The sequence below is a fragment of the Astyanax mexicanus genome, chromosome 1 (genome assembly GCF_023375975.1).
Source record: "Astyanax mexicanus isolate ESR-SI-001 chromosome 1, AstMex3_surface, whole genome shotgun sequence".
In the NCBI taxonomy this organism is placed as follows: Eukaryota; Metazoa; Chordata; class Actinopteri; order Characiformes; family Acestrorhamphidae; genus Astyanax; species Astyanax mexicanus.
The window spans coordinates 64,640,001-64,667,012 of NC_064408.1; the positions used below are offsets into that span (position 1 = coordinate 64,640,001).

Here is a 27,012-nt window from a genome sequence, read left to right on the forward strand (position 1 = left end):
GGAGGTCAAAGGGGAATAATGGGATAGAGGAGTGAAGGAGGGGAAGAAGGAAATGAGGTTAGAAGTAGTTAGTGTGTTAGAGGTGTTAAGAGAGTAAGTGCTCTTTGAAGAGCTCAGTCTTCAGGAGTTTCTTAAAGATAGCGAGAGATTCTCCTGATCTGGTAGTGGAAGGTAGTTAGTTAGAGGTGTTAGGAGAGTAAGTGCTCTTTGAAGAGCTCTGTCTTCAGGAGTTTATTAAAGATAGCGAGAGATTCTCCTGATCTGGTAGTGGAAGGTAGTTTGTTCCACCATTGGGGAACTCTGTATGAGAACAGTCTGGATTGCTTTGTGTGAATTACATTTTAAATGTAATTATGGAATTTCATAACGAACCTGAATTGCACATGACTTATGTTCTGCATTGACAACAACCATGGCAGGATACATCAAGGATGGTTTCCATAAGCCAAGACTGTACAGTAAAACAACGGCTTTTCATCAAATTTTAATTCAATTAAAATTCAATTTCATCCTATTTAATTAGTGTTAAACAATGTACTGTCCAACTTCTATGTGTGAACTTACCTTATGATGTTTTGATGTGCAAAATTCCATTTGATGAATTATTATTAACTGGTATTGTTAACAATGCTAGCCTGGGATAATGTTAATAATGATAACCTGAGACAATGATAAACATAATTATCTGGGAAATTAAAGTAAAATATGTTTTTTATCACTGGAAAATGATTGTCAATCCACTTATGGTAGAATCAAACGTCTAGCAAGTATTTTTCTTTTGGAAATGTTTGGAAATAGTATACAATTGTCCAAATGTTTAATGCGTTATCACAATCAAGTCTTATGTGAAGTCATTCCCAGCTCTGACATCTGAAGAATGGAATGAAGCATTAATATACAGTTTCAGCAAACTAGTTTTTGCAGCTAATATATAAATAAATATATATATATAACTATATAACTATATAACTAATGATTGGGTGACCAAGGTGAGTTGGTTTTCCACTATTTAAGGCACAGACAAATGCTAACTTTAGAGACTGTAACCAGCCATCAACTGCTGGAAATTATCGAACTTTGAATGTGTTTACAGGTCCAAAAGTCTGTTTTTTCAATGTTTGTAAAGGGTCTGTATCATGAAAAAGTACATTTTCTTCATTTTTTTGACATAAAATTGTTTGATTTAGTATAAAAAACACCAAACTCTTCACTCTACTGTGATAAAACCCTGTATATAAACAACAAACTGCCACGCAAGCCCAGAAGTTCAAATAGAGCTCATTCACATATAGCATATCAGTATTCCAGCAAATCAAACACAACCACATTACCTGTTTCCATAAAGAAGGACTTTTATTAGTGTTTATTATTATACATAAACTCACATAAACATCCACATATTTTATAATAATACTATCTAAATATCTAGTATATTGGCTTATTAAGTTTGGATGTTTAAAATAAGCATCTACATCTAAATTTTAAATACAAAAAAATTCCTTGTGGTCAGGTGGCATGTTTGCCATGCTTTGGTCTGTCATCGTTCCCTTGCCCATCATTCCAGCTTTACCGCATCACTGTCTGCTCTAAACAGCAGTAATCTGATCTGACCCTTGGTGGTGGTGTTGTTTTTGTTGTTGACTGTAATAAAGTAGTTGTCAGGCTCCATTTCAGTGCAGCAGGAGCCCAGCAGATGATTGAGGTTCAGATGTGGGCAATAAGCCTCCAGTCTAATCCAAAACACCCCATTACTGCATTATATTACACATACGCTGGGATTTGGCCCTGCTTTCTGTTAGACCTGAGGTAGAGCAGGGTCATTGAACTGGACTGAAGGAAATGGGAATGGCTGAAAAGTGAAAGAGTAAGATCCATGTGATTCAACAGTCACATGTGCTGTAGGTGTGTGTGTGTGTGTGTGTGTGTGTGTGTGTGTGTGCAGATGTTATACGAGATACAGATTTACCGAAGTAGAGTGTTTGATAATAGAATGCGATTCATGACCTCCACTCACATAACTTTATATACCCCAAACACTTCACACTCACACCCATCCATGCTTAAAACCTCCATATACCATATATTCCTTGAGTATGGAAACACCAAAAATCTTTACTCTACAGGGATAAATCAGCGAAAAACAACTGTTGTTTTAATAGAAGTTTAAATAGACCTCATTCACATATAGCATATCAGTATTCCAGCAAACAACACAAACACAACCACATTACCTGTTTCTATGAAGAGGGATTTTCTGTGTTTATACATATATTATACATATACAACAAAAACATTCACATATTTTTTAATAATAATACCATCCACACATCCACCTCCATAAACCCCACCACCTTCATACTCCCACCCATCCATTCATACATGCGCCTGTATTCACCCCACCACCTTCATACTCTCACAAATACAGACACATACTTCAAGACACACCTTCATACTCCCACCCCTCTACTCATATACCTATATACCCACCTTCATACTTCCACAAATCCACCCATATTCAGTACTGTGCAGAAGTTTTAGGCATCAAAGCAAATTGCACTAACTACATTTATCTTTGCAATATGAGTGTTGTGCTTTAAAAGCTCTGCTTTGTTTGTATTTATTGTAATTATCATGTTTTACTGAGCTAATAAACACTTACTTCACAGATAAGAAGCTTTTTCTTTACTGAAATTCCCACAGGTGCACAATACTGTACTTCCAGATATACCTTCAAACTCCCAACCATAACCCTGTGTACAAACAACAGCCTTCTTACTCTCACCCATACACGCATTTCACCTCCATACACCCCACCACCTTCATACTCCCACAAACCCAGACACATATTTACATCCCATCTCATCCACCCTTGAAACTGTATACATATAACAGCCTTCTTTCTCCAACCCGTCCATACATACACATCTTCATATTCCCACCTACCTACAGTGATGGGAATAAGGGCATTGAAATAAACAGCGTTACTAACACCGTTACTTTTTCAGTAAGGAGTAATCTAACTAACTTTTCTGACTGTCACTATAACGCCATTACCATTTCCGACACCCCGTTACTGCACGTTACTTTAGCTTTTTTTTAACTTCACGCATACAGACAAAGGTGTAAGTGTGTGTGTGTGTGCGTTGTGTGTGAGTCATAAAGGGGGGGGGGTGAGATAAGTAAGATTACGTCTTCAGCGAATCAGAGAAAATAGGTGGGTGGGTGTTTAGAGTGCATGCATAGTGGCGGGTGTTTACAGCGCATAGCGAGAGATGGCGAATGAGGAGGACTCGAGTGGCAAAACTGCCTTTTCTAGATGGAAATACTGACACTATTTCAAACTCACTGAGGTCAAAGGTAAAAATGTGCAGGTCCAGTGCACATTATGTCCCCAAACTAAACATTTGTCATGGACAAACCTCTAATTGTCTTTGCTGTCATGCACTCTATTCATCTGGCTTATGAAACACGCTCTGAGAAGGTGGGGGCCGGGGGGGTAGGGGGGTGGGGTTTACGGGGGTGATTAACACAAAAGTAACGCAATAGTTACTTTTACTAGTAACTAGTTACTTTAATAGTGGAGTAACTCAGTAACTCAGTTACTTTTTTGGAGAAGTAACTAGTAACTATAACTAATTACTTTTTTCAAATTAACGTGCCCAACACTGCCTATCTATGCATATAACTGTATACACCTCACCATCATCATAGTCTCACCCATCCATGCATATACCAGTATACACCCCAACCACCTTCATACTCCCACACATCCATATAGAGAATTGCATACACCTCACCTCCTTCATACTCTCTCCCCTCCACACACATTCTCAAACTCACAACTGCAGTCATACAGTCCACACAAACATGAATCTAAGACTGAAGTACACCTGCCTTACTGAATTTAGACTGAAGATTTCAGTCTGAACAATGCCTTTCATAACACAGTGTGTTCTCCTTGTAAGTACACGTCAAGCAGCAGCACCGCTGGAACGGAGCAGTCTGGGGCTGCCGAGGACGTGGAGCTGTGTCCTAATTGAGGCCTTTAGCTGTCCACAATGTGACTCAGTGTATGAGGCTGCCTGAGGGTCTGTGTGTGAGGCTGCAACAGAATGGCCCCTACCGGACACATTCATTTTCTGCTTTAACAGCTACACACAGCAGCTCTGGAGAGACCAAAGGGACAAGCTGGGCTCCCGTGTGTGAGTGTGTGTGTGTGTGTGTGGCAGCCCCCTCTGGTCAGGCAGCAACATGTCGTCGTCAGGCTGACGTACGACGAGCAGGAAAACGGGGCCAGAGCCAAAGGCCTGTGTGTTGCCGTGGTGACCTTATTTTCACGGCAAGTGAGCGCGTGGCCTGATGAACGTGCACGGTGAAGTGTGTGTGTGTGTCCTGCGGCACTCTGTGGCTCATTCAGGCGCAGGCGAAAAAAAATGAGCTCACACACGCAACTCTGCAGAACACCAATGGGGTAGCACACACACACACGTCACACACACACACACACAGAGAGCCTGGGAATCGTGGAACACTAGAAGACAAGATACTATAGCCTTAGCACTGTAGCACTGTTTACACTGTGTTACTGCTATAGTATGACTGTACTGCGGGATATTTATACTGGCATTATACTGAATTAAATAAGATTAAATGCTTGCAAAACACTTAGCGTTTGCTTTTCACACAAGCCAACATGGTGAGGTGGCTGCAAAGCTGAGTGGAATAAGTTCACACTAATGTTAAGAAGGTTAACCTGTGAGCGTGAATTTTTATAAACTGGTTAAAAATGGTTATTCATCCACAATCATTTATCTTCCTTTTTCAATCGGTTCTGCACCTGGGCTAAAGTTACCAATCAAATCAGCCAAAACATGAATGGCATATAATGGCACAATATACTTACAGTATATACACTCCAGCACCTGACTCGATTTACTATGTGTACATCTGCGCTGCACATCCAAACATTGGTCCAAACAGCGCTTGATTTAGGTTTTACTTCATTCATTTTGACACTTTGCGATTGCTTGTTATAATTAAATCTTACTAAGAAAAAATAGCTTACCCCATTGGCATTTTTTTGGCTTAACATAAGCATAAACATCTCAATTTACATATATTTTGTCTAGTTTTTGCCAATGGATTTTTTGCAGTGTGCGCATTTTGGTGCATTTTGATTAATGTCTATGTGAAGCCAGATTAAACAGAGGTAGAAAATGCTCCAGGTAAACAAATAAGAAGAAGAAATTAACTACAGGTGTGAAAATGTCCTTAGTGTGTCCTTTTTTCTTCTGGTACAAGTGGTTTAGACACAGCATTGCTGCTGAAGTTTTTAAACACTGTTCCCGCTCACTGTCCTCTCTTTTAGAGGCTCCTATCCACCTCCTAATGCTGGTAGATGTAAAGATGTCAGACATAGATGCTCATCAGCTCTATCCTCTAGTTCTTCATCAGTTCTGTGAGCCAAAAAGACACAAATCTAACCATCCAGTATGGAAGAAACCAGTCCAGGTCATTTACAATGCAGGGGAATCACTCTTTACTGCCAATACCTGATCTATGCACCAAGAGGCTGACACATGTTGTCTGTTTTTGCAAGCAATCAATCAAATGACTTACACACTTTTCTGGTAGCCGTGAGTCTGAATAACGCATCACCTCACTAAGATACGCAGCGCAACTTCATTAACCCCTGAAGCTCAGGTCAAACTACAGGATAATCCGATTCAGGACTAGTTCTGAAAAGACTTGATTTCAGACTGTTCTTAAAGGTTCTTCACCACAGTCACTTCGCCTCCGCATCTATGTTTACAATGCACACATCTGTTACAACCAACCCCATCCTACCACCTCCACCTCACACCATATAGATTCTCCATTAGTTTACATCTTTCTTCCCCAAAGCGTGGCCTGCGGCAGCCTCTCAGCCTGTTTCGATCTTCATCAGGGTAATGAGCACAAGGAAGAGGAGGAGGCAGCCAGGGCGAAGGCATTGTTGCTTAATCGACACTTCGGCAGCGCAGGAAACAGTCCATTCCATGAAATGGTCTGTTCTCCTCCTCTTTTGCCCACCTCAGCACCTGGGCTTAGCACTGACGTCGCCCCTTTTTTGCTCTGTGTTCTCCCTGCTCTTTCTCTCTCTCCCTCTCTCTCTTTCTCTCTCTTTCTCTCTCTCCGAGGCTGCAGAAAGTGCAGCAGCTTCACGCTCTGACTGTGCAAGAGCGCCAGATAAACAAGGCAGAATGAATTTCAAACGTCCTGCAATGCATTTTCAAGCTGACTGCTACAGAATGCAGTTAGAAATGCGTGCATTATCCAAATGTGTGTTACGGATTCCTATGCATATTTCAAAGTAAAAAAAAAATAGCACTTTCATTGTGACCTGCTCTTTATAACTTTGTTTTAACTTATTGTTTTATGTTTACCTGAGCAGCTAATGTTTACCTAAACCATGGCTTACAAGTTAGTCTTGTACACTGTAAAAAAAATAAGCATACAGCTCTGGAAAAAACAAAGAGAACTCTCAGTTTCTGAATCAGTTTCTCTGATATTGCTGTTTATAGGTATATGTTTGAATAAAATTAAAATTGTTGTTTTATTCTATAAACTACGGACAACATTACTCCCAAAATCCAAATAAAAATATTGTCATTTAGAGCATTTATTTGCAGAGTAACAAAAAAATGAAGAGCTTTCAGACCTCAAATAATGTACAGAAAACAAGTTTATATTTAAAATGTTGTAAGAGTTCAGAAATTAATATTTGGTGGAATAACCATGGTTTTTAAATCACAATTTTCATGCATCTTGGCATGTTCTCCTCCACCAGTCTTACACACTGCTTTTGGATAAGGTTAAACCACTCCTGGTGCAAAAGTAATTCAAGCAGTTCAGTTTGGTTTGATGGCTTGTGATCATCCATCTTCCTCTTGATTATATTCCAGAGGTTTTTAATTTGGTAAAATCAAACTCATCGTTTTCTAGAGCTGTATATGCCATTTTTGTTGTTGTTTTCTTGTTTTTTTTGTAACATTATAACAAGGCTGTATTTTAGGTTATTGATCTTTAATTAATCATTGGTACAATGCAGATATCTGTACACTTCTTGAATTAGTAGTTCCTGACAATTTCCCCACTAATATAACGTATGAACAAACCAACTAGTCTGCACTCCTTTGCACATTATTACCAAATAATCTTCCTCAGGGTGTAATTAAAGTCATGGTGCATAAAGGGTTAACTCACTATCAGAGGTTTCCAGAAGTCCAAGAGAGCACAATTGATCTAGCGCTCACTAGGTGGGTAAGACGGCCCTCCCTCTTTCTTCATCACTCAGCACAATTCTAGCCAGATTGAGCATCTGTTAGCTGACGTAACAGAATAGGCGAGAGTTGGCGTTCTCCTCCAAGCGTATTGAGCTGCAGAGTGACACAGTGTTAGGAACAGCTTGCAAAGATAGAGTTGACTTGCTTTATGTGTAACAAAAGAAGGACATCAAAAGAAACCATTGTCTTCCCAATTGTGAGAAATCATACAGGGCCATCAATTTAAACTGATGCATATGCAAAGACTCTTACAGAAAGTGTGTAGTTTCTATAACTGTAATTCTCCATCCCCAAATGAACAGCCAAAAAAACAGTCAAAAAATGCATTCTTTTAGTTTTGCACTGATGGTTAATGTCACTAAAACCCTATCTGGACAGAATTAGTTCCTCAGGGGGACATCTATGAAAAATATTTAGCACTTCTGCACAGTGATTTCTTGGTCACATGACATCGCGTTCAGTAGCTCCTCCATTTCCACTCGCTGCTGGGTTTGCGTGGATCTCTGTGGAAACGCGTGTTCAAAGTGTAATTACGGTGCGTGGCAGTGAACAAATAGCTATTTTATTAAAGGCGAGGAGATGAAACTCAGAGTCCGGACAGGACTAAAATGACCAAAATACCACAGAGTTCAGCGAAAAACAGTAGATAATTCAGCCTGTAATTTTCTCAGAGGACATCTGAGAAAAACACACACATGGTCGTTGGGAATAAAATCACAGAGGACCCCCTATAAAAGAGAAAATTACCCCTAGGACCCCCTGAGAAACTAATCCCCTCGAATAGGGCTTAAGACATAGGCTAACTTAACATGGGGCAACATATAATGCACCATGCACTATGCTTGCCTCAATCCATATCCAATTATTACATATTACATTATTATATCCTTATGAATTTAAACTTTTGATGGCACTGTGATCTAAAAAAATTGACAAATAATACTTATAATAGACACAACATGATTTCTAATAGTATTTTTTTTCTATTTGTATAGACATAGACAACAATATGTCCTATAACTATTCGAGATTAGCAGCTCAACACGGATTCAGGAACAACACATCCATTTTGGCTGGTGCTACAGACATAAGCTTTCACCATTTGCTACTTTATTTTTTTTTAGCTTAACTATTGCTTTAATAGAAGAGAATGCTAAATACAAATATGATGCATAAACATAAACATAAAGTAAACATAGAGTATTTGGCCAGCTGTAACAGATGTGTTACATGTGCCAGAAGAAAACTAGGCCAAGGGAATCTGCTCGAGTGGAGGTGCACACAGCCAGAACCCTCACACTCAAATGCACAGACAGAAGTGTACAACAAGTACACACACACACACAGTATATACATATATATATATATATATATATATATATATATTTATACACTGTATATGCACAAAGACATACATACACATACACACACACAAACTGGTTATTCACGCCCTAAAAACCCTGCCTGCTAAAAGGCCCTCACTGCCTCTCTCTGGCTCACGCAGAAAGATGCACACTTTCAGGCACACAAACACATTAGAGTTAAGGCATCCATAATCAAGAGTGGAACGCTTCAGGGGTGTAAATGGTGGCCCCTGTCAAATCAGTGCACGTACATGCTCACTAAAGGGAGTGAGAGAGAGAGAGAGAGAGAGGGAAGAAGTAGTGCAGTAAAAAAAATGAAGGCTCTGGGGGAGGGAAGAAAGGTATCAACATAAATCTACTGTGTTTCTCCATGCTGCTGGTTCCATCAGAGAGAGGGGAAGAGAAGAGAAGGTACTGAAGCAGAGCGAAAGAGGAAATAGCCTGTTCAGAGGGAGAGTGCGTGTTTTTATGTGTGTGAATGAGAGAGAGAACGAGATGATTTGGGTGTGTCACACAGTATGAAAGTGCAACACAGAGCCAAGCATTTAGACACACTGACGTATGTGTGTATGAGTGTGTGTGAGTGTATCAATGTGTATCTGTGTTTGTTGTCAAGGGAGGGGCTGTGGTTGGGCTTTTGTTGCGCTTCATAATGGTTTATTAAGCTACTAAAGCACCTTGCTAAACTAGATGTGCTGGTCCTAGCCGCCCTAAACAGCCTCTTCCCTGATCCTTTCATTTGTTTCCCGTGTCACTCTCAACTTTCCCTCTCATGGTGGAGATCAACCAGCTCATTAAGGAATCAAGTCCATGAAGCACTTGCTCTATTCAAGGGTTATTAATTATGAAACTGAAGGCGGCCTCTTGAATAAACAGCAGCTAGCAGTCAAACAGCATAAATCACTCACTGCTTATGCTAACGCTAGTACTAAGAAGTGTAGAATCAGAGCTAATCCTGTGCGAGGCCTTGTGATTGTCTTGGCTGATTGGGGTACAGTTACTGCTTTAATCACCAGAACTGATTCTAGTCTGGGGAACGAGGGGAACTTTTTTCTGAGCTGTGGATCAGTTACACAATTTCATTCATCTCTTTTCTGAATGAATAATTGCTGTCTGATGTTGTTTTTCTATTTTACTCAGATAAAAACACTTATATTGCAAGAAACAGCAGCAGGAGCTCCTCAGAAAGCACTGTTCTCATTTATCTCTAGGTAGGACAGGGCATTTGACTCCACAGAGCTGAGCTACAGTCACTCCAGTGTATTAGCTTGTTATGCTAAGTGGCCAGTGTTAGTTAGGGAGCTGTATCTGCTTCTTTGGGGGTGCTGTTCTATGCAGCGCATCTTGCAGTATGTGAAAAATGCATGCCGGTTTAATTTTCCCTCCTGTACACCAGATGAACCGGTTTACCTCCCAGCACTAGTTAGACCACAGGTTGTGATTCAGAATTAATGATGCTGTCAGGCAAGCCCTCTATAATAGCTTCAATTTGAGAAGATTTTTTTAATAAACAGGTGTCTACAGACTTAGCATCATAATTCCTAGCATGCTACCTCAGTGGTTTTATTATTAGTTGATATATATCAAAGGTCGCAGGGGTCACAGTGGATTAAAGCTCTTTTTGGGGAACTTGTAAACACCTCCAGAAAGTTCCTCAGCAAGTTTTTTCATCTTTCTATTTGGCTTCTCTCCCACCTCATGATACAGTTTACTTTTAGCATCTAATCCCACAGCTGCTGAATTAGTTCTGAGCTAGGGATGCGTCACCGTGTTTGGACGACCGAAAGGAGAGATTTGTGTCTCTTTTTCTCTCCTCCATCCAGACTTCTCTGGGAGATTAATACTTTTTTCTGTAATCCCGTCTCCCTGCAGTTCTTCCCCTCTTGGAATCGGCCTAGCCTGCGACTCATCAGCAGATTAGCAAGAGATAAGGAAGACGACACCTCCTTTGATAAACATAGGGACTGATTAAAGAGTGTGTGTGTGTGAGTGTGTGTGTATTGGTGTTCACACTCCTGCACTGTTAAATATGTCAGAGTAATTAAACAGATCAGAGAAATCCCTACTTAGACATCTCCACTATCCCAGAATGCCTTGCTCTTTACAGTGCTTCACACTCAGCGATGGCACATAGAATAGGGTGTGATTTTATAATGGCAGAGAAAGCCTTATATAGCAGAACTAGCATACAGTTCAGTTCTGCTTTATTTCTACACATTGCTTCCTATAGAGCTAGTTTAATACATACAGGTGATAAAAGACCCAGAGACAGATAAAAAAAAACTTTAAAAGAAACTAAACACCTTAATAAATTGTTAAAAACTGCCAGCTTCACATGATGTCAAAAAATACAAAAACCCTCTGTTTTATTAAGATCTGTAAATTGTATCTCATTTACAAGTAGTCTTAATAAGTAGTTAAAATACAGTTAGAAGAAAATGCAAAAACTTGCTCTATAAAGCTTTCTCTGAATTAAAAATTTCTTATTTATTTTGTATTCATATTATGGCACCCAACCACCATATTTTGCCTGATTGGTGAGCACGTTTTGTTTTTGATGGTCACATTTCCACAAGCTCTTGTGCATTTTTTTTGCTAATACCAATCAAAAAGGATTAATTTATGTAAAGGGCACAAACTGCTATGATGTCAGTGTGAGTGGGTTGGGACAAACTGGGGTAAACTAAGTAGGGTTGTATTCAATTGCAATTTAATGTTATTTAGCATAGAGAGTTTCCAAATAGTTCATTAAATTCAGATGATCATTCCTGTCCTTCAAACAGATTACAGGAACAGGAAAAAATAAAAATAAAAAATATATATATTTTATTCTTAGTCATTTTAGATTCATTTTAATTGCTCCATTCCTAATCAATTTTGAACTGACATGTAATGAACAACTGCTTGATTCACTCTATATCAAAAAAGAATAACAATGAAATAGATGTTTTTGCATAACAGTGATGTGGATAGCATTTTGCTTGCATTTTTATACAGTGTTTACATATGGAATCATACTCTTTGTGTTAAACATATTTAAGGTAAAAAAAAAAAAAGGTTTTCCATGATGTGAGCTTCTTACATTTTTACATATTCAATATTCAAATCTCATCAGGACAGAATGTACTGGTCCAGTAAGACCAGGGCATCATTCAGGGGGGGCGTACTGCTTGTTTTATGCAACGCATGCTGAAATAGACGGTAGTGAACAGCGCTGCATTGCTGGTACTATTACTACTGCTGCTTACTGAATGGAGCTCGGGGTGAGTTACAGTGTGTGCTGGTGCAGTGGCGTAGTGCACTGCTGTCTACAGTCGCTATAACGTCACTGCCCTGAGAACGCTCAACCTATGGAACTACTGCAGTGTGTGTGTGTGAGTGTGTGTGTGTGTGTGTAAGGTGCACCAGTGAGTGCTGATCACATGCTGTGGTGGTGTGATTTAGCCTCTCTCTCTCTCTCTCTTTTTCTCTCTCTCTCTTGCCTTGCTAAGAGCTTTCCTGATGCTGAGACTGGTCGACAGTGAGCTATGATGATTACACTGCTGTCCTCACCCCTGTGTGTGTGTGTGTGTGTGTGTATGTGTGTGTTTGAGATGTACACACAGCTGTGATTATTGCACTGCTCCTTTGGTCTGGATTAGCAGGCGAGCAGAGATACAGGGGTTGGACAATGAAACTGAAACAACTGGTTTTAGACCACAATCATGTATTGTCTCGACGGACAGTTCCGGTGGAAACAGGAGAGTTTGAACAGGAGTGATTTGAACAGCTGTGGCTTTATGTTTTTTGGATACAATCCGGGTTAGCACCCGAACATCCCTTTCAAACAGCTTCCTCCTGCGTCCACAGTTAATCCTGTTGGATGTGGTTCGTCCTTCTTGGTGGTATGCTGACATTACCCTGGATACCGTGGCTCTTGATACATCACAAAGACTTGCTGTCTTTGTCACAGATGCGCCAGCAAGATGTGCACCAACAATTTGTCTTCTTTTGAACTCTGGTATGTCACTCATAATGTTTTGTGCATTGCAATATTTTGAGCAGAACTGTGCTCTTACCCTGCTAATTAAACCTTCACACTCTGCTCTTACTGGTGCAATAATGTGCAATTAATGAAGATTAGCCACCAGACTGTTCCAATTTAGCCATGAAACCTCCCACACTAAAATGACAGGTGTTTCAGTTTCATTGTCCAACCCCTGTAGATCTGAGAGGAAAAGGTAGTAGTGTGTTGTGCTGAAAGGAATGACTGTCAGGTTTTTTCTTCTTCTTCTTCTTCTTTTTTTGATGATGGATCCTCTCCTATCTGGATTATCCAACGAGTCCTAGCTCAGGTGGAGTGGTTAGTGTGTCACAAACCATGTGTGTGTGTGTGTGTGTGTGTGTGTGGATTCCAGAATTTGTAGATGAAGATGCAGTAATAACCTCACGATGATGTCCCCCTGTCAAATCTCACCTCTGATTGAGGATTATGCAGGCAGCCCATTGGTCAGAAACTAGCTTCATCTCTGCTGTCACGTCTTAGCCCTGTCTCATGTCTCTGTGTGTCTTCCCCACGTGACCTGTGCCTCTCTGTGTCTCCTGTCAGTAGATTTCCACCATGTGTTTCTCATTTGTAGCTCCGCCCCTTCCCCAGGTGTTTCCAATTCTAGTGTGTTTTATGTTACTATAAATAGCCCTCCTCTGCCACCTTGTCCTCTGTCGGTCTTTGCACCTTCCTCTGTTGTTTTGTCATTCTCGTGTTTTCTAGCCTAGCCCTCATTTTCTTAGCTTTAGTCCTTGTCCTTTGTTTATCTCTTGTTTAATGTTTCTAGTTTCTTGTTTATTTCCGTGTTCCCTAGTTCCTTGTATATACCCCTGCTTTGTGTTTATTAGTTTATTCCCTTGTTTGTATTTCCCTGCCCTGTTTGGTTTGTTTATTATTATCGCTCGTTTGTTTTGGTTATTGGTTATTTGTGTTTCTTTGTTTAGTGTTACTCGTTCCTTGTTTCTTTGCTTATTTGTTATTTATTTATTAAATTATTATTTATTTAGTCCTTACCTGCACTTGTGTCCGCTTTCCTCGTCTCCCTGCCTGGGTCACTTCGTGACATCTGCTCAGAACCAGGCCACAAGGTCAGACGAGTAGCAATGTGACTGACACATTTTGTAGCAATCCATATGTGTGTGTGTGTGTGTTTGTTTGAGCGGCACAGTGCGGTGTGGATGTTATTTGGGTTGGTTCAGGATAATCCATTCATCCAAAAGAGGATTGGCCCTCAATAGGCCGTAGTAGACCTTTGTGCTGCTAGTGTTTGTCGAGGAGTGTGCATGTGTCAGGGTCAGTGTGTAGTGGAGGAACGGTGTCATGACATGGCCCTGTAAAACATGTGTTGTGTTTTGTCTCTCTATAGTCTTTATAGTGTTTTTATTATAGTCTACACCTGGTGTCAGCAATAGGCGGAAGTATGAATCATCTGGCCTGTGAGGTTGTTTGAAATATAATGAACAATAATGAAAAATAAATAAATAAATAAAATGCTTCCCTGTCTCTCTGTTGCGCTTAGCGTGACTTTAGTTTCTGCCCGTTCTTGTTTTCCACCCGTTCTTGGGCTACCTATCTCCTTATAAGGCCGTTTTTTTTCCTGGAGCGGTGTGTTTATTTATTGTTTTTCTTTCTTCTTTAGTTTACCTGCTTTGAGATCAACTGTTCTGCAATTGGGTTCAACAAACCTTTGGGCTGGAGAGCTACTAGTCTGTAGCACTCCATACCATTACACTTCATTTTCCAAAACTGATTTTTTTTTTTGTGGCCCGCCACATAATGAAATGAAAAATATCTGGCCCGTGGCCAAACTTAATTGCCGACCCCTGATCTATAATGTATAAACACAAAGAAAGCGAGAGAGAGACAGAGAGAGAAAGCCCTATCTGCACAGAATTAGTTTCTCAGGGGGTCCTGAGGTAATTTTCTCTTTTATGGGGGTCCTCTGTGATTTTAATCCTGTCCTAAATGACCATGTGCTATTTTATCCTCTGAGAAAATTACAGGCTGAATTACCTACTGTTTTTCGCTGAACTCCGTGGTCGTAAGATAATTAAAGTCCCATCTAGATCTACATGTCTGAGTTTTGACTCCTCACATTTAATAAAATAGCTATTTGTTCACTGATATGCACCGTAATTACACGCACGTTTCCATGGAGATCCACATAAACACAACAGCAAGTGGAAATAGAGGAGCTGCTGAACCAATTCTTTAGTGTAGGAAGTACAAATGTATCTCCAGATAGCAGGAAGAACGATATCAGGAGGAGAATAAAACTTAAATCAGTGAATAAAAGAAGATCACGCAAGCAGATTAAACAAATGAAAAAGCCAGAAAACTCACTGGTCCTCCTGTTTTTTCAGTTGCAGTCTGAATTCAAGAGTTTAATCACTGAGTAAAAGTAGAAGTGTGAAATATTTTTCACAGCCATCCCCCTGAGAAACTAATCCTGTCCGGATAGGGCTGAAAACAACAATAGAGAGAAGTCAAATTGCTTAAGCAATGTATGCTGTTATGAAAGAATCCACATTAGTTGCTATTGTAAAGCGCTTAAATGCTGGACAGTGCTCCCATATAAATAAATAAATTAATAATCAGCAATAATACAAAAGCAACAGCAATGTGGGGCTCATAGCATTCACATAGCATTCACAAAATACACAGTGCCTACATATGATCCAGACTGTTTGAAGTATGCAGCTTCTGTCACTCTCACTGGACATTGGTAAGTCATGTTAACCCTACTTTCAAATTACATGTAATATGTAATATATTGTTGTTGTTTTTTTAAAATAAAAATAAATAATTCATCACAATCAAGACCCAATATTAATAAATAATGTAGGATTAATAAAACATTTACGTTTTTTAACCAAGTTTTTTTTGTGAAACAGGAAGGTCTAGCATAATACTGTTGCATAACTAACCACGCTTATAAAAACAGGGTCTTTTTACATCAAATTCAAGCCTATCAGTCACATTAATCTTCTCCATTGATTGGTGTTCTGTATTTCTTTACATTCTAAATATTAATGTTGGGCTATGGAACATTTAGTGCTTTGTTAACATTAACATTATGATAATTTAGCAAAAATAATAACAATAATATCCAGATCAACATAAGCAACATTATACATTATTCCATATCTTAGCAACATTCTGAAAGCCTTTTTTATATAAAGCGCAGAAACAGAAACGATCGAAACGGTAAATATGAGGAAGAAAAAGTGTGGGTCTGAGGTTATTGCGCAATCAATTAAAACAGCCAGGAGATAGAAAAGAAAAGAAATAACGGCGTGCTAATATCTGTTCTCAATCTATCCGTCTGGAGTGAGAGATAGAGAGGAGGAAGAGACTGTATATCTTAAGTGCTGGAATTGATCGAGTGATGGAGAGAAGATAAAGAAGGGTGTATTCACCCAAAGAATGAGCAGTGCGGCGTGGAGATGGATGTGATGCTGGGGAATAAATAAAGGACAGATAGCGTAGCGTTATGGACACTGGGGGGGAGGAATATAGGATGGAGAGAATGGGGGAGGGAGATGAAAGAAGAAGTTGGAGGCATTGCATCATGGAGAGAGAGGAATGAAACTGTGCGTGTGTGTTTTAATCTCGCTCAGTGTGGCTCTGTGCCCTGCTGTACACCCATATGGCCTTCAGTGTGTGTGTGTGTGTGTACATGTGTGCACGTGTGTGAGGGAGAATGACAACATGTACAGTAAGTACACATGCATAAACACATGAATATATGTCTGTGTGTGTGTGTGTGTGTGTGTGTGTGTGTGTGTGTGTGTGTGTGTGTGTGTGTGTGTGTGTGTGTGTGTGTGTGTGACATCTGGAGCAGATTTACAAATCCAGTTGTATAACAAGACAATGGCCTCATTATATATATATATATATAACTTCACCAAATTGGTTAGCTAGCTTGGACAAACAGGTTAACCTAGACAATCAGTCATAGTCAAGCTGGTGATCCTGGTAGACCAGCTAAACCGTTAAACTCAAAACAAAACCAAACCCAACGCTGGGCAACCAGATAGAAAGCTTACATTACATTATATTATTACATTACATTTGGCAGACACTTTTGTCCAAAGCGACTTACAATAGTGAAGTACAAAAGTAATAGAAGTTTAAAAGGTAAAAACATTTTTAGATCGGGCTTAAAGGAGGTTGAAGGGAAATAGTGGGATAGAGGAGTGAAGGAGGGGAAGAAGGAAATGGGGTTAGAAGTAGTTAGTGTGTTAGAGGTGTTAGGAGAGTAAGAGCTCTTTGAAGAGCTCTGTCTTCAGGAGTTTATTAAAGATAGTGAGCGATTCTCCTGATCTGGTAGTGGAAGGTAGTTAGTTAGAGGTGTTAGGAGAGTAAGTGCTCTTTGAAGAGCTCTGTCTTCAAGAGTTTATTAAAGATAGCGAGAGATTCTCCTGATCTGGTAGTGGAAGGTAGTTTGTTCCACCAGTGGAACCAGTAAAGCTAGATAATTTCCCCTCTAGCTGCCCATCTTTTCAACCACCTTGATCATCAAGATCAAGACCAGCTTAGTTCATCTGAAACCAGCAACCAGCAAAATGGCTGGATTATTCAGCTGTTAATAACTTCTTTTAAGTCACAACATGCTCCCATGCTTTTGCTGTAGCTTCCCCTTAGAGAAGGTTACTTACTTGCTTATGGAGCCTTCACAGGTATAAGATTGTACTGTACAGTTCTATCGCTGTTTTACTCATCAAATTCTAAAAACATTAGCTCATTCAAAACATCCTCACCATCCCATATAGACTGGATCCTCCACAAGCAGCTGTGTTTATGTAGTGTAACCCTGCAGGAGAAGCCTGCTGACACAGGTAAACAGGTAAAGATCATGACGTAGGCTGATTGGAAGGAGTGGTAGACGCAGCTGAAAGGTTGGGACACCAGCTTGCTTCTTTATCTCTAAACAGAAAAGCCAATTTTAATTAACATCCGTCTGAGCCTCTTAATGAAGGAACAGATGAGACCATTGTTCTTGGCTTTCACTATGTGTCTCTCTCTCTCTTTCTCTTGCTGTTAATTTCCTCCTGCTGTTTCATGCAATATCACAAGATTTATAGTCACATTTGCCTTAATATGGGTGATAATATGCTGTAATTATGCAATGTAGGTGATTCTTTAGAAAACTAAATTATTTAATTTTAATTTTAAACCCTTGCAGACACTGATAGGAGCACTATTAGCATTCAATGCTTTCCATACTCTGAACTCTGTTTGTACTAGAAGACTCCAGAGGGACTGAATAAACTGCATGCTCAGTCCATCCTTAGTGTATTGTGTTACTCATTCAGATACATTCAGGCTTCTGTCCAGCTTAAAACAAGGACTTACAAACATATGGCGTCATTGAAAAAAAAACAGTAATAGTGATAGTTTGTGAAATGTCATTTATTCTGCACAAAAAAAGTGAAAAAGTGTCAACATTGACTATTTAAAAAAAAATCATAGCTACCCACAAATATATATCCATATATCCACCTGTATTTAAGTAAGTAAATGATCTGCGGTTGCTGCAGTTGTTCAGGTTTAGGTTCAGCAACAGTATGTGCTGAAAGAATGAGGTCAGCTGACTCCCTGAATATACTGAATATAGACCAGGTTATTCCATTAATAGTTTTTTTCTTCCCTGATGGCATGAGAATATTCCAAGATGACAATGTCAGGATTCATGGATCTGGAATTGTGAAAGAGTGATTCAGGGAGCATGAGATCATCATTTTCACACATGGATTGTTCACCACAGAGTCCAGATCTTAACTTCATTGAGAATCTTTGGGATGTGCTGGAGAAGACTTTGTGCAGTGGTCAGACTCTACCATCATCAATGCTGCTTTAAGATATTGAAAGATTAACGCAACACTGGATTGAAATAAATCTTGTGACATTGCAGAATCTTATCGTAGACAGTGTATATAAGAGGCCCAGTACAGCACTCAGTTACTCTTTTGGCCAGTTTAATTGCTCCTCTTCATGATTCTAAAGACAAACATGTTTGCATTACATTTGATATGATATGGAAATGGGTGACAATGTCAGGTAATGGTTACCAAACTATGGTGTCTCTTGCTAATGTTTTGGATTTTTTTTTTGTAGTGAAAAAAAAAACATGGCAAAATCTTAGGGAAATTAAAGAGAGACAAATTAAACAGGGAGCAAAATGTTTAGATATCTAAAGTTGGTGTAAAATGTTCCACTACATTAAAAGTTGCACCCTTCTCCTTGTTCAATACTGATTGTAGCTATATTTAAAATAGCAAAGTGTAATCAATAGCTCTATTGCGAGATGCTTTATTAATACTGTCCGCGGTGTCACCAAAGAACAATGAGAATTGTTCTGGTCTTAAAGTTTGAGACGAGCCTTGTCCTAGAAACTGTACGCTGCACATAGTGTCAGATTAAAACGTGCCCTCAATTTATCAAATCCAAAGCTGGGTGAAGCGCAGTCTCCCAAAAGCATACCTGATGTGATTATTATTATTAAACTCATTTGAAAGCTTTAATTGGGAAAAAGTGAGGAGAAAAGTTTTAGAGGGTACAGTAAAGTAAAGTGTTGAGGACGAGGACGGTCGGCAAAAACGGAAGTTTAAAAACGGCAAGAAGTAACAAAGACGAAAGTCCTTCCACTTGCAAAACAAGCTGCTTTAAAGCAGCTGTGTTTTAGTCCAGGTGCATCAAAGAAAAAGAGAGAGAGAGAGGGAGAGAGAGAAAAATGTATCTTGAACTAAAAAGACTAGCTTGTAAGAACCAAAAATACATTTTGTTCCATACACAGTTGGGGGATTTCTGTAATGCTAGCCCTACACATTAGTAAAATAAATTATAAGAATAAATTCATAGATTTATCTCACTGTAGCTGTGCAGCATTTGTGATGCATAATATAATGCTCATGTTTGTGCTAATCTTGCTAACCGCTAACTGATAACTGTGCTGCAAGCTTTCACTCTGTGTTCATAAAGTTGTAAAGGCTTTTTCATACTTAAGCCCTATCTGGACAAGATTAGTTTCTCAGGGGGTCCTGGGGTAATGTTCTCTTTTATAGGGGGGTCCTCTGTGATTTTATTCCCGTCCAGAATGACCATGTATGTGTTTTTTTTTCAGACGTCCTCTGCGAAAATTACAGGCTGATTTACCTAGTGTTTTTACTGATCTCCATGGTCCTCCGGTAATATTAGTCCCGGCCGTACGCACATCTCTGAGTTTCGTCACCTCGCGTTTAATAAAATAGCTATTTGTCCACTGCTACGCACCATAATTACACTTTGAGTAGGCGTTTCTATTGATATCAGCGAATGGAAATGGAGGAGCTACTGAACGCGACCAAGTCACGTGACCGAGAAAGCCTAAAAACTCACTGGTCCTCCTGTTTTTTCAATTGCAGTCCAGATGCAAGAGTTTTATAACTGAGTAAAAGGGTGAAATATTTTTACAGAGATCCCTCTGAGAAACTAATCCCGTCTGGATAGGGCTATAGACAGAATTTTCCAGAAAAAAAACGTATGTCAGGTTTACAAGACAAACCTACATACATTAAACATGTTTTTAAACTAAGTCTGAAGTCAAGATGGTGACAGAACACCATATTATAAGAAGAGCAACATGTTGAGTATAAAACATTTGGAGGTAAAACAAAAGATATGGAAGAGAGCTGAAAGGCTGAGGAATGACAGTGAATTCTTTACCTTGAGTCTTTTTTTAAGTTTGTCTAGCAAGAGTGAAGAATGTTTCACTACATTAAATACTGCATCCTGGTTATTTAAATATATATATATATATATATATATATATATATATATATATATATATATATATATATATATATATATATATTTGTTGTAAATAGGCTTTAAAATAAAATACAGGCCATATAAATATTTACATATATCACAATTATCAGAATGAAGGCTTTACTTTTCCATTTTTTTTGAGAAAGTAACTATTGCGTATTTACTGCAGGTGTCATAAATTAATATATTAACTAACTAAACAAATATATTAACTAACTAATATATAACTTTGTATTGATTGTTAATTCCTACACTGTTTACGTGTTTTTTAGCAAATACTAAAGTAACCAAAGGTCACTGACCTCTGTTTCTCTTTCTCTTTCCTGTTACTGTTTCTCTCTGCTCTTTCTCTCTCTCCTCTCTGTTTCCTTCTGTTTCTCCCCTCCCTTCTTTCTCAAATGGTCCATGAAGGTGTAGACTGCCATGAAAAGTGAGACAAAGTGGCGCTTCGTTTCAGACTGAATCCCCTGAGCTAAGGGCCGAGTCTCTGTGGGCAATTCTCTTTTGTCTGCAGCAATTGAGCCATCCATCCATCCACTTCTCTTTCTCTGAGTGTGATCTCCGGCCCACGCACACCTGTGGCTGATTGTTGTTGACACTGTGTGTGGAGTCTGTACTTCAATCCAGGTGGGCTGTCGTGGTACATGGCCTTAACTGTGTGTAGTGGAAAAGCAGATACATCTGATTTAATCTTTCTACAGCTGTCTTCTTAGTTTTACACAGTGAAATAGATGATTTATATTTAACCTCAAGTGTGTTATTGGGATCATACCACAGGTTTATTATCACTGTTTATTGAAAGATTTTTAAGAGTTCAAGAGGATGAGAAAATATGATGTTTGGTTATAAACACTCTGTGAGTTAGAATAGTTCCATTGCTGCTCTGTTTGTAGCTGAGCTGTTTGGTTTGTAAGCACTGAATCGTTGCTAGGTTACCTGTATGTGGCGGAGTAATACATGAAGAGCTTCGGTTACAGTGCATTACCGGCTGATAACGGCACTCATAGAACACCTCTTAGCCATTCACATTGCTACATTTATAGAATTTTTAATCAAGTTTTTTTTTTTTTGTAATCTTTACTGCTTTATTAATCTTTTGAGAATTATCGGTTTATTTTACACTCAACACGAATCAACAGAAGAATAGAGACTATCCATCTTAATTTCTGAAGTTAATAGATCATGGGTGTACTCAGTTCCACTGCAGTTCTATAAAATACACATACAACATGAGAAGTGAGTACTTTTTTTAATTAAAAGTGATGGTATAAACTGATGTCATGCATTTTCTTTAATATTAATTCTGCTAGTTTTCCCCATACCTACCATTAAAAAAAGGGAAGTATAGGCGCATAAACACATGCACGGACACATTGGGTTCAGTCAGTTGCCAATTAGTATGCACACACTAATAGACTCGTATCTCTGTGACACACAAATTGATGTTCTGAAGCTGCGGCTTTGTCATTCTTTTCCTGTGTGAGGATTTAATGGCGTTGTGACATTTGTGGGCCTGTGTGGATGAGGTCAGCTCTATTAGCTTGTGTGTTCATGTGTGTCACTCCGTTCATGCAGGTGTGATGATAATGTGATTGTAGTAGTGCATCATGGATTTAAATGCCAGAGTAGATTTAATATTCCTTCTGAGTGTCTGTATGTGCATGTGTGTGTGTGTGTGTTTGTAATGTGTAGCAGATCCTGTTTGCTCACCTTCAGTTTCAAACGCAGCGCAGAGAGATACGTCTCCTCTGACAGCGCTGCCTAAAGCTGAATGAACAATGAATACGTACACACAGAGACTCCACAAACACACACAAACTACTCTACTGACACTTCAATTTCAGCTGACGTTTGAAAGCCACTATGGGATAAAATATACTCATTCAGACTATACTTACATATACATTTCTATATATTTCTATATATATATATATATATATATATATATATATATATATATATATATATATATATATATATATATATATATATATATATATATATATATATATATATATATATATATATATATATATATAGAAATATATAGAAATGTTCAGCAAAAAATTAACTCTTCTTCCTACCTTAAATCTAGTCGGTCAGCCAAGTCACACTAGGTGTCCAGAAATTGCTTCTTTTGTTTAACCCTAAGCTAATATGCTAATGAATGATAAGCATGATAATGTAATGATAATGTATTGAGGCTAAGGAAGACCTATCTATCTATAAATAACCCTTTTTTTTATGGGCAGCACGGTGGCTTAGTGGTTAGCACGTTGGCCTCCCAGCACTGGTGTCTTGGGTTCAAGTCCCTATCTGGGTGGAGCTTCCATGTTCTCCCTGTGTCTGCTTGGGTTTCCTCCACAGTCCAAAAACATGGAGCTCAGGTAAAAAAATGGATACTAAAAAAATGTAATACTCTAAATTGATCTGATAAATTGGATACTCTAAATTGCCCAGAAAAAAAAATTAAAACTCTAAAGTTTTAAACTTGAGTTGGTACATTAGATACTCGAAATTGCCGAGAAAAATTGAATACTCTAATTTGATCTGGTATATATGTGTATGTGTGTGGTATGTATGTAAGTTTGTGTGTGTGTAAGATATGCATGACTGTGCCACTTCTCAGCGGTGTGTGGAAGAGTGCTGCGTATGAATGGTTGTGTGTAATACATGTAAACTGTTAAGCATCCTTGGGTTTTTAGAAAGGCGCTATATAAGTTGAATTTCATTTTTCATTCCTATTCCAGTAAAACATTATGTAAGAATGAGTATTTCTAGTCATAAGCTTTCCCTATAGTCAGGATGTGCAGTTCATGCTTTTAGCCACCAATAATGGATATGTATTTATATTGCACATGCATTTCTGGACAAGCTGAGAGAAAAAGAACCATCACTAAAAGTGAAATAATCTTGTTAACTGAGGCAGTGAAGTTTTATATCTATAACTATTTTTGAAAGACCCTTTAACATACAAGCTGCATATCGTCGCTGTCCAATGAAAAACACTTATCTTCAAAACAGCAGCTTTACAGGAGAGAGAAAAAACTTTGTAAACTTTTAATAAAAAGCCAATGTAAAAAGAGTTTATTTCAGGTCATTTTGAAGAGTTTCTATTGGTCCGCTCATCATCCATTTCTAGCTCCAGCATTTTTAGTTAATTCGTTTTTTTTTAATAACTTTAATCAGTTGCATAGCCCGTTGCTAAGTCAGGTGTGTGTGTATGTGTGTACAGGTGTAAAGGAGCATCACACTATGGCCTGTCAGCAGAGAGGAAGCGCCGCTCTCAAGAAGGAGACTGCACTGACAGCACATCAGAGCTGGCCGTGGCCACCCTGTCCGGCGACGGCTCCACCTCCAGCGCCGTGGCCCTGCTCTCCGACGAGCCCGGCCTGGTTAACCCCGCCTACGAGCCCAGCATGGAAGACACCAGCCAATCAGGCAGCACCACCAGCCTGGCAGCACGCTGCAACTCCAAGAAGAGTGAGTGTGAGTGAGCACACCAATCGTGTGTTTGTTTTTTTCTGTGTGCACGTATACTGCCTGTCAAATGTTTGGGGTCACCTAGTTTATCAGATTTTATAATACAGATGCACAAAATGCATGGAATGCTTATGACAGATAGTTCCTCAAGTCCTCACTCTCAAACTATGTAACTTAAATTCTATTAAAGCAATAGTAGAAAGTCATTCGTAGTATTTATCTCACTGAGAAATTACATTTTACATTAATACGGCTTGACATTAAAGTGGAATCATTGGGATATAAACGTCTGAAGACTAATCAGGTTTAATGTGAGGTGTAGTCATTTGTGACACCATTCACTAAAAGAGCTACTTGTGAAATAATGGCATTTGTCACACCTTGTCTCCATTTGCTGTGATCTTTCCAGCCTTTTAGAGGAGAACATTCAGACAGTTCCTTTTTAAATACCAAGTACAGCGTGTGCTAAGCTTTAAAAGAACTAGGACACACTTCTTGTGAGCACGAGTAATGCATTTGATTGACACATAGCTAAACATAAGAGCTATCTCAGGCACTGAGATACTGAGATGTGACTGATAAACATTCAGAAACTGACATAAAGTACTGTGCGAAGTTTTAAAGACATGTTTCTAACAGTTTTCCCTTCTAAAACATTACATAATAAAATAAAAAAAAAATTTAGGGCTTTATTTATTCACTAGAAGTTTACAACCCGGCCAAAAGCTTTTACATAATTTGAAAATAAAAATAATATAATTACATGTTAATTTATTCAGAAACTGCTAATGTTTTAGCAAATAAGCAGCATTCCCCTTTTTATTTCTGGGAAGATAACATCATGTAAAATTAAATAAAAATATGGAACTTAATAATAATAATATTATACAATTGCACTTTAGATATGCAAGAGATTTTGCTGGCTGTTTTTGCACTTTACTAGAAGTCAACTCCATGGCATCAGATCAATGTCAAAAGACAGGGGTGCAAAAATACCAGGTAAAAAAAATTAACCTACATGTTTTAACATTTTCTGTGTGTAAATTAACTTCTCGCAAGCGCAAATGTGAAACTCGTGAGCAAAAAAAAAGGGAATTGTGCGCACACTGAACAAAAGAATCGTTCCCAAGCTTAATTTTTCTCCTCTCGGGTGTTTTTTCCTCTCAAATTCACAGTTGAATTTCTCGCGTGCTGTGCGGATTACCAGCTTTTTTTGCTCAAGTGAGTTCTTTGCGCTCGAGTTTTAAAAGTGGTGATTTTGACAGTTTAGGGGCGGAGTCAGTCTCACCTCCCTCAGCAAATGCTATTAGCCATTAGCCGATATCTCCAGGGTTTGTGACGGACCGCCTACTACCAACAGACAGAGGAGGGCAAGAAAGAAGGACAGCAGGAGAATTAGCCAGCTAGCCATGCTAACATCCAAACAGCATGTTCTCTGGTGCTATTATCCAGGGCACACAGTCCCGGAGAGCCGGTTGTTTGGATTTAGGGTTACTTTTGACAGTGAAGTGACGCCATAAAACTATGATCACGATAATGTAATTTAAAGTGCTATTAAAGTGGCTATTAGTTTGGATTTGTTTTTTATGCAAACATTTTTATAGACACCCTTTCATCACCTTTGTAGCATTTTATTAAACTTGAGATTCGTCCAACCATAAACATTTTAATGCTGATAAATTACATTTGCCCTGTTTTAAACCTTGCTAATGGCCACAAAGTGGTTTACAATTTAACTTTACTGTGTCTGTAATTCCTCTGTATTTAATGGGAAAAATAGAAGACGTTCCCAAAGTTTTTTTTCCATTGGAGAATTGGAAATAGTGGCAACATACAGAGCAGAAAAGCCTTTAATTGGCTCCTTTCTGGCCTACACTACCTGCTTCTAACTAGGCCCCACCTCCACACACTTGTTATTAACCCCTGAACATGAATTTAAATGAAATTTAAATGTGCTGAGAGTGTGGGAGACCACACTCATTCTTTAACAAAGCATGAATTAGCTCATCCAGACATTAAATAACAAGTGTAACACTAGTCTTCTCTAGATAAGACTAGTACTGACACACATAAAATCATCACTAATTACATTGTTTATTCCATATCAATTTAAAAGAAGAGAGGGTGTCCCTAAATATTTGTGCATGTGCATGAGTTTGTGTGTGCTTACACATTACCGTAATCTCATATAGTGACGCATGCTGATGCAGAATCTTCATGGCTTACATGCAAACATACCTTTACACACATGCACACACACACAAACGTGCACACACAGTCTCTCTCTCTCTCATCCTCTCTCTCTCTCCTGATCTTCCTCTCTCTCTTTTTCTCTGCCCCGGTTTTTCTTTGCCATTTGTGCAAAGTCATCCTGTGTGACCCACATATATCATTTTCTACCAAAATCAAACTCTCCTCTGTCCCACCCTGCGGCCCATGAGGAACCTCCTTCAACCAGCGCTCAGAAGTAGATTTATCACATCTAAGCAAGACCTTCTGTCAGAGAGAGAGAAAGAGAGAGAGAGAGAGAACCAGGGAGGAACAGATGGAAAGAACAGAGACGAAGAGAGAAGGAGATAAAGGGTGATGCAGCGAAACCAGATGGGGAGAATAGACACTTTGCAAATGTGAGAAAGAGAGGGAGATAAAAGAGAAAGAGTAAAAGAAAAAGAAAGAGAGAGAGAGAGAAAGAAAAAGAGATGGACAGGTACACACAGCAAGATAATTTTTTTAATATATAAAATTACATTAAGTCTCCGCTGTCCTTCTGTCTAACTGTAGGGTTAGGCGTTAGGTAGTGTTGCGCCCTGTGCTGCCCCCCTGCAACATGCTGCTGGCCAGCTGGGACAAGAAATGGAGCTGCAGCAGCACTTTAGGCTTTGGTAGACAGGCCCACATGGCACTGCGGTGGAATGTACTGTCTTTGGCCTGGGTCGTGCTTTTAAAAGCAGTGCTACTGTCAGAGTTCTGCACATCAAAAGGAGAGTGAGAGGAAGCGTAA

General features: G+C 39.0%; 1 protein-coding gene across 5 annotated transcripts in view; it reads left to right on the forward strand.

The window, feature by feature from the left end:
• lnx1 (ligand of numb-protein X 1) overlaps window positions 1-27,012 on the forward strand; it is an 83,890-nt gene that overhangs the window by 23,918 nt on the left and 32,960 nt on the right. For 3 of the 5 annotated variants that reach the window (XM_022664414.2, XM_007257039.4, XM_007257042.4), the window contains one exon: window positions 23,764-24,011. In XM_022664414.2, the coding sequence (XP_022520135.2) occupies window positions 23,764-24,011 (248 nt within the window). Of the gene's footprint in view, window positions 1-23,763; window positions 24,018-27,012 lie in introns of all 5 variants that reach the window. The other 2 variants (XM_007257038.4, XM_007257041.4) reach the window with 1 other exon arrangement.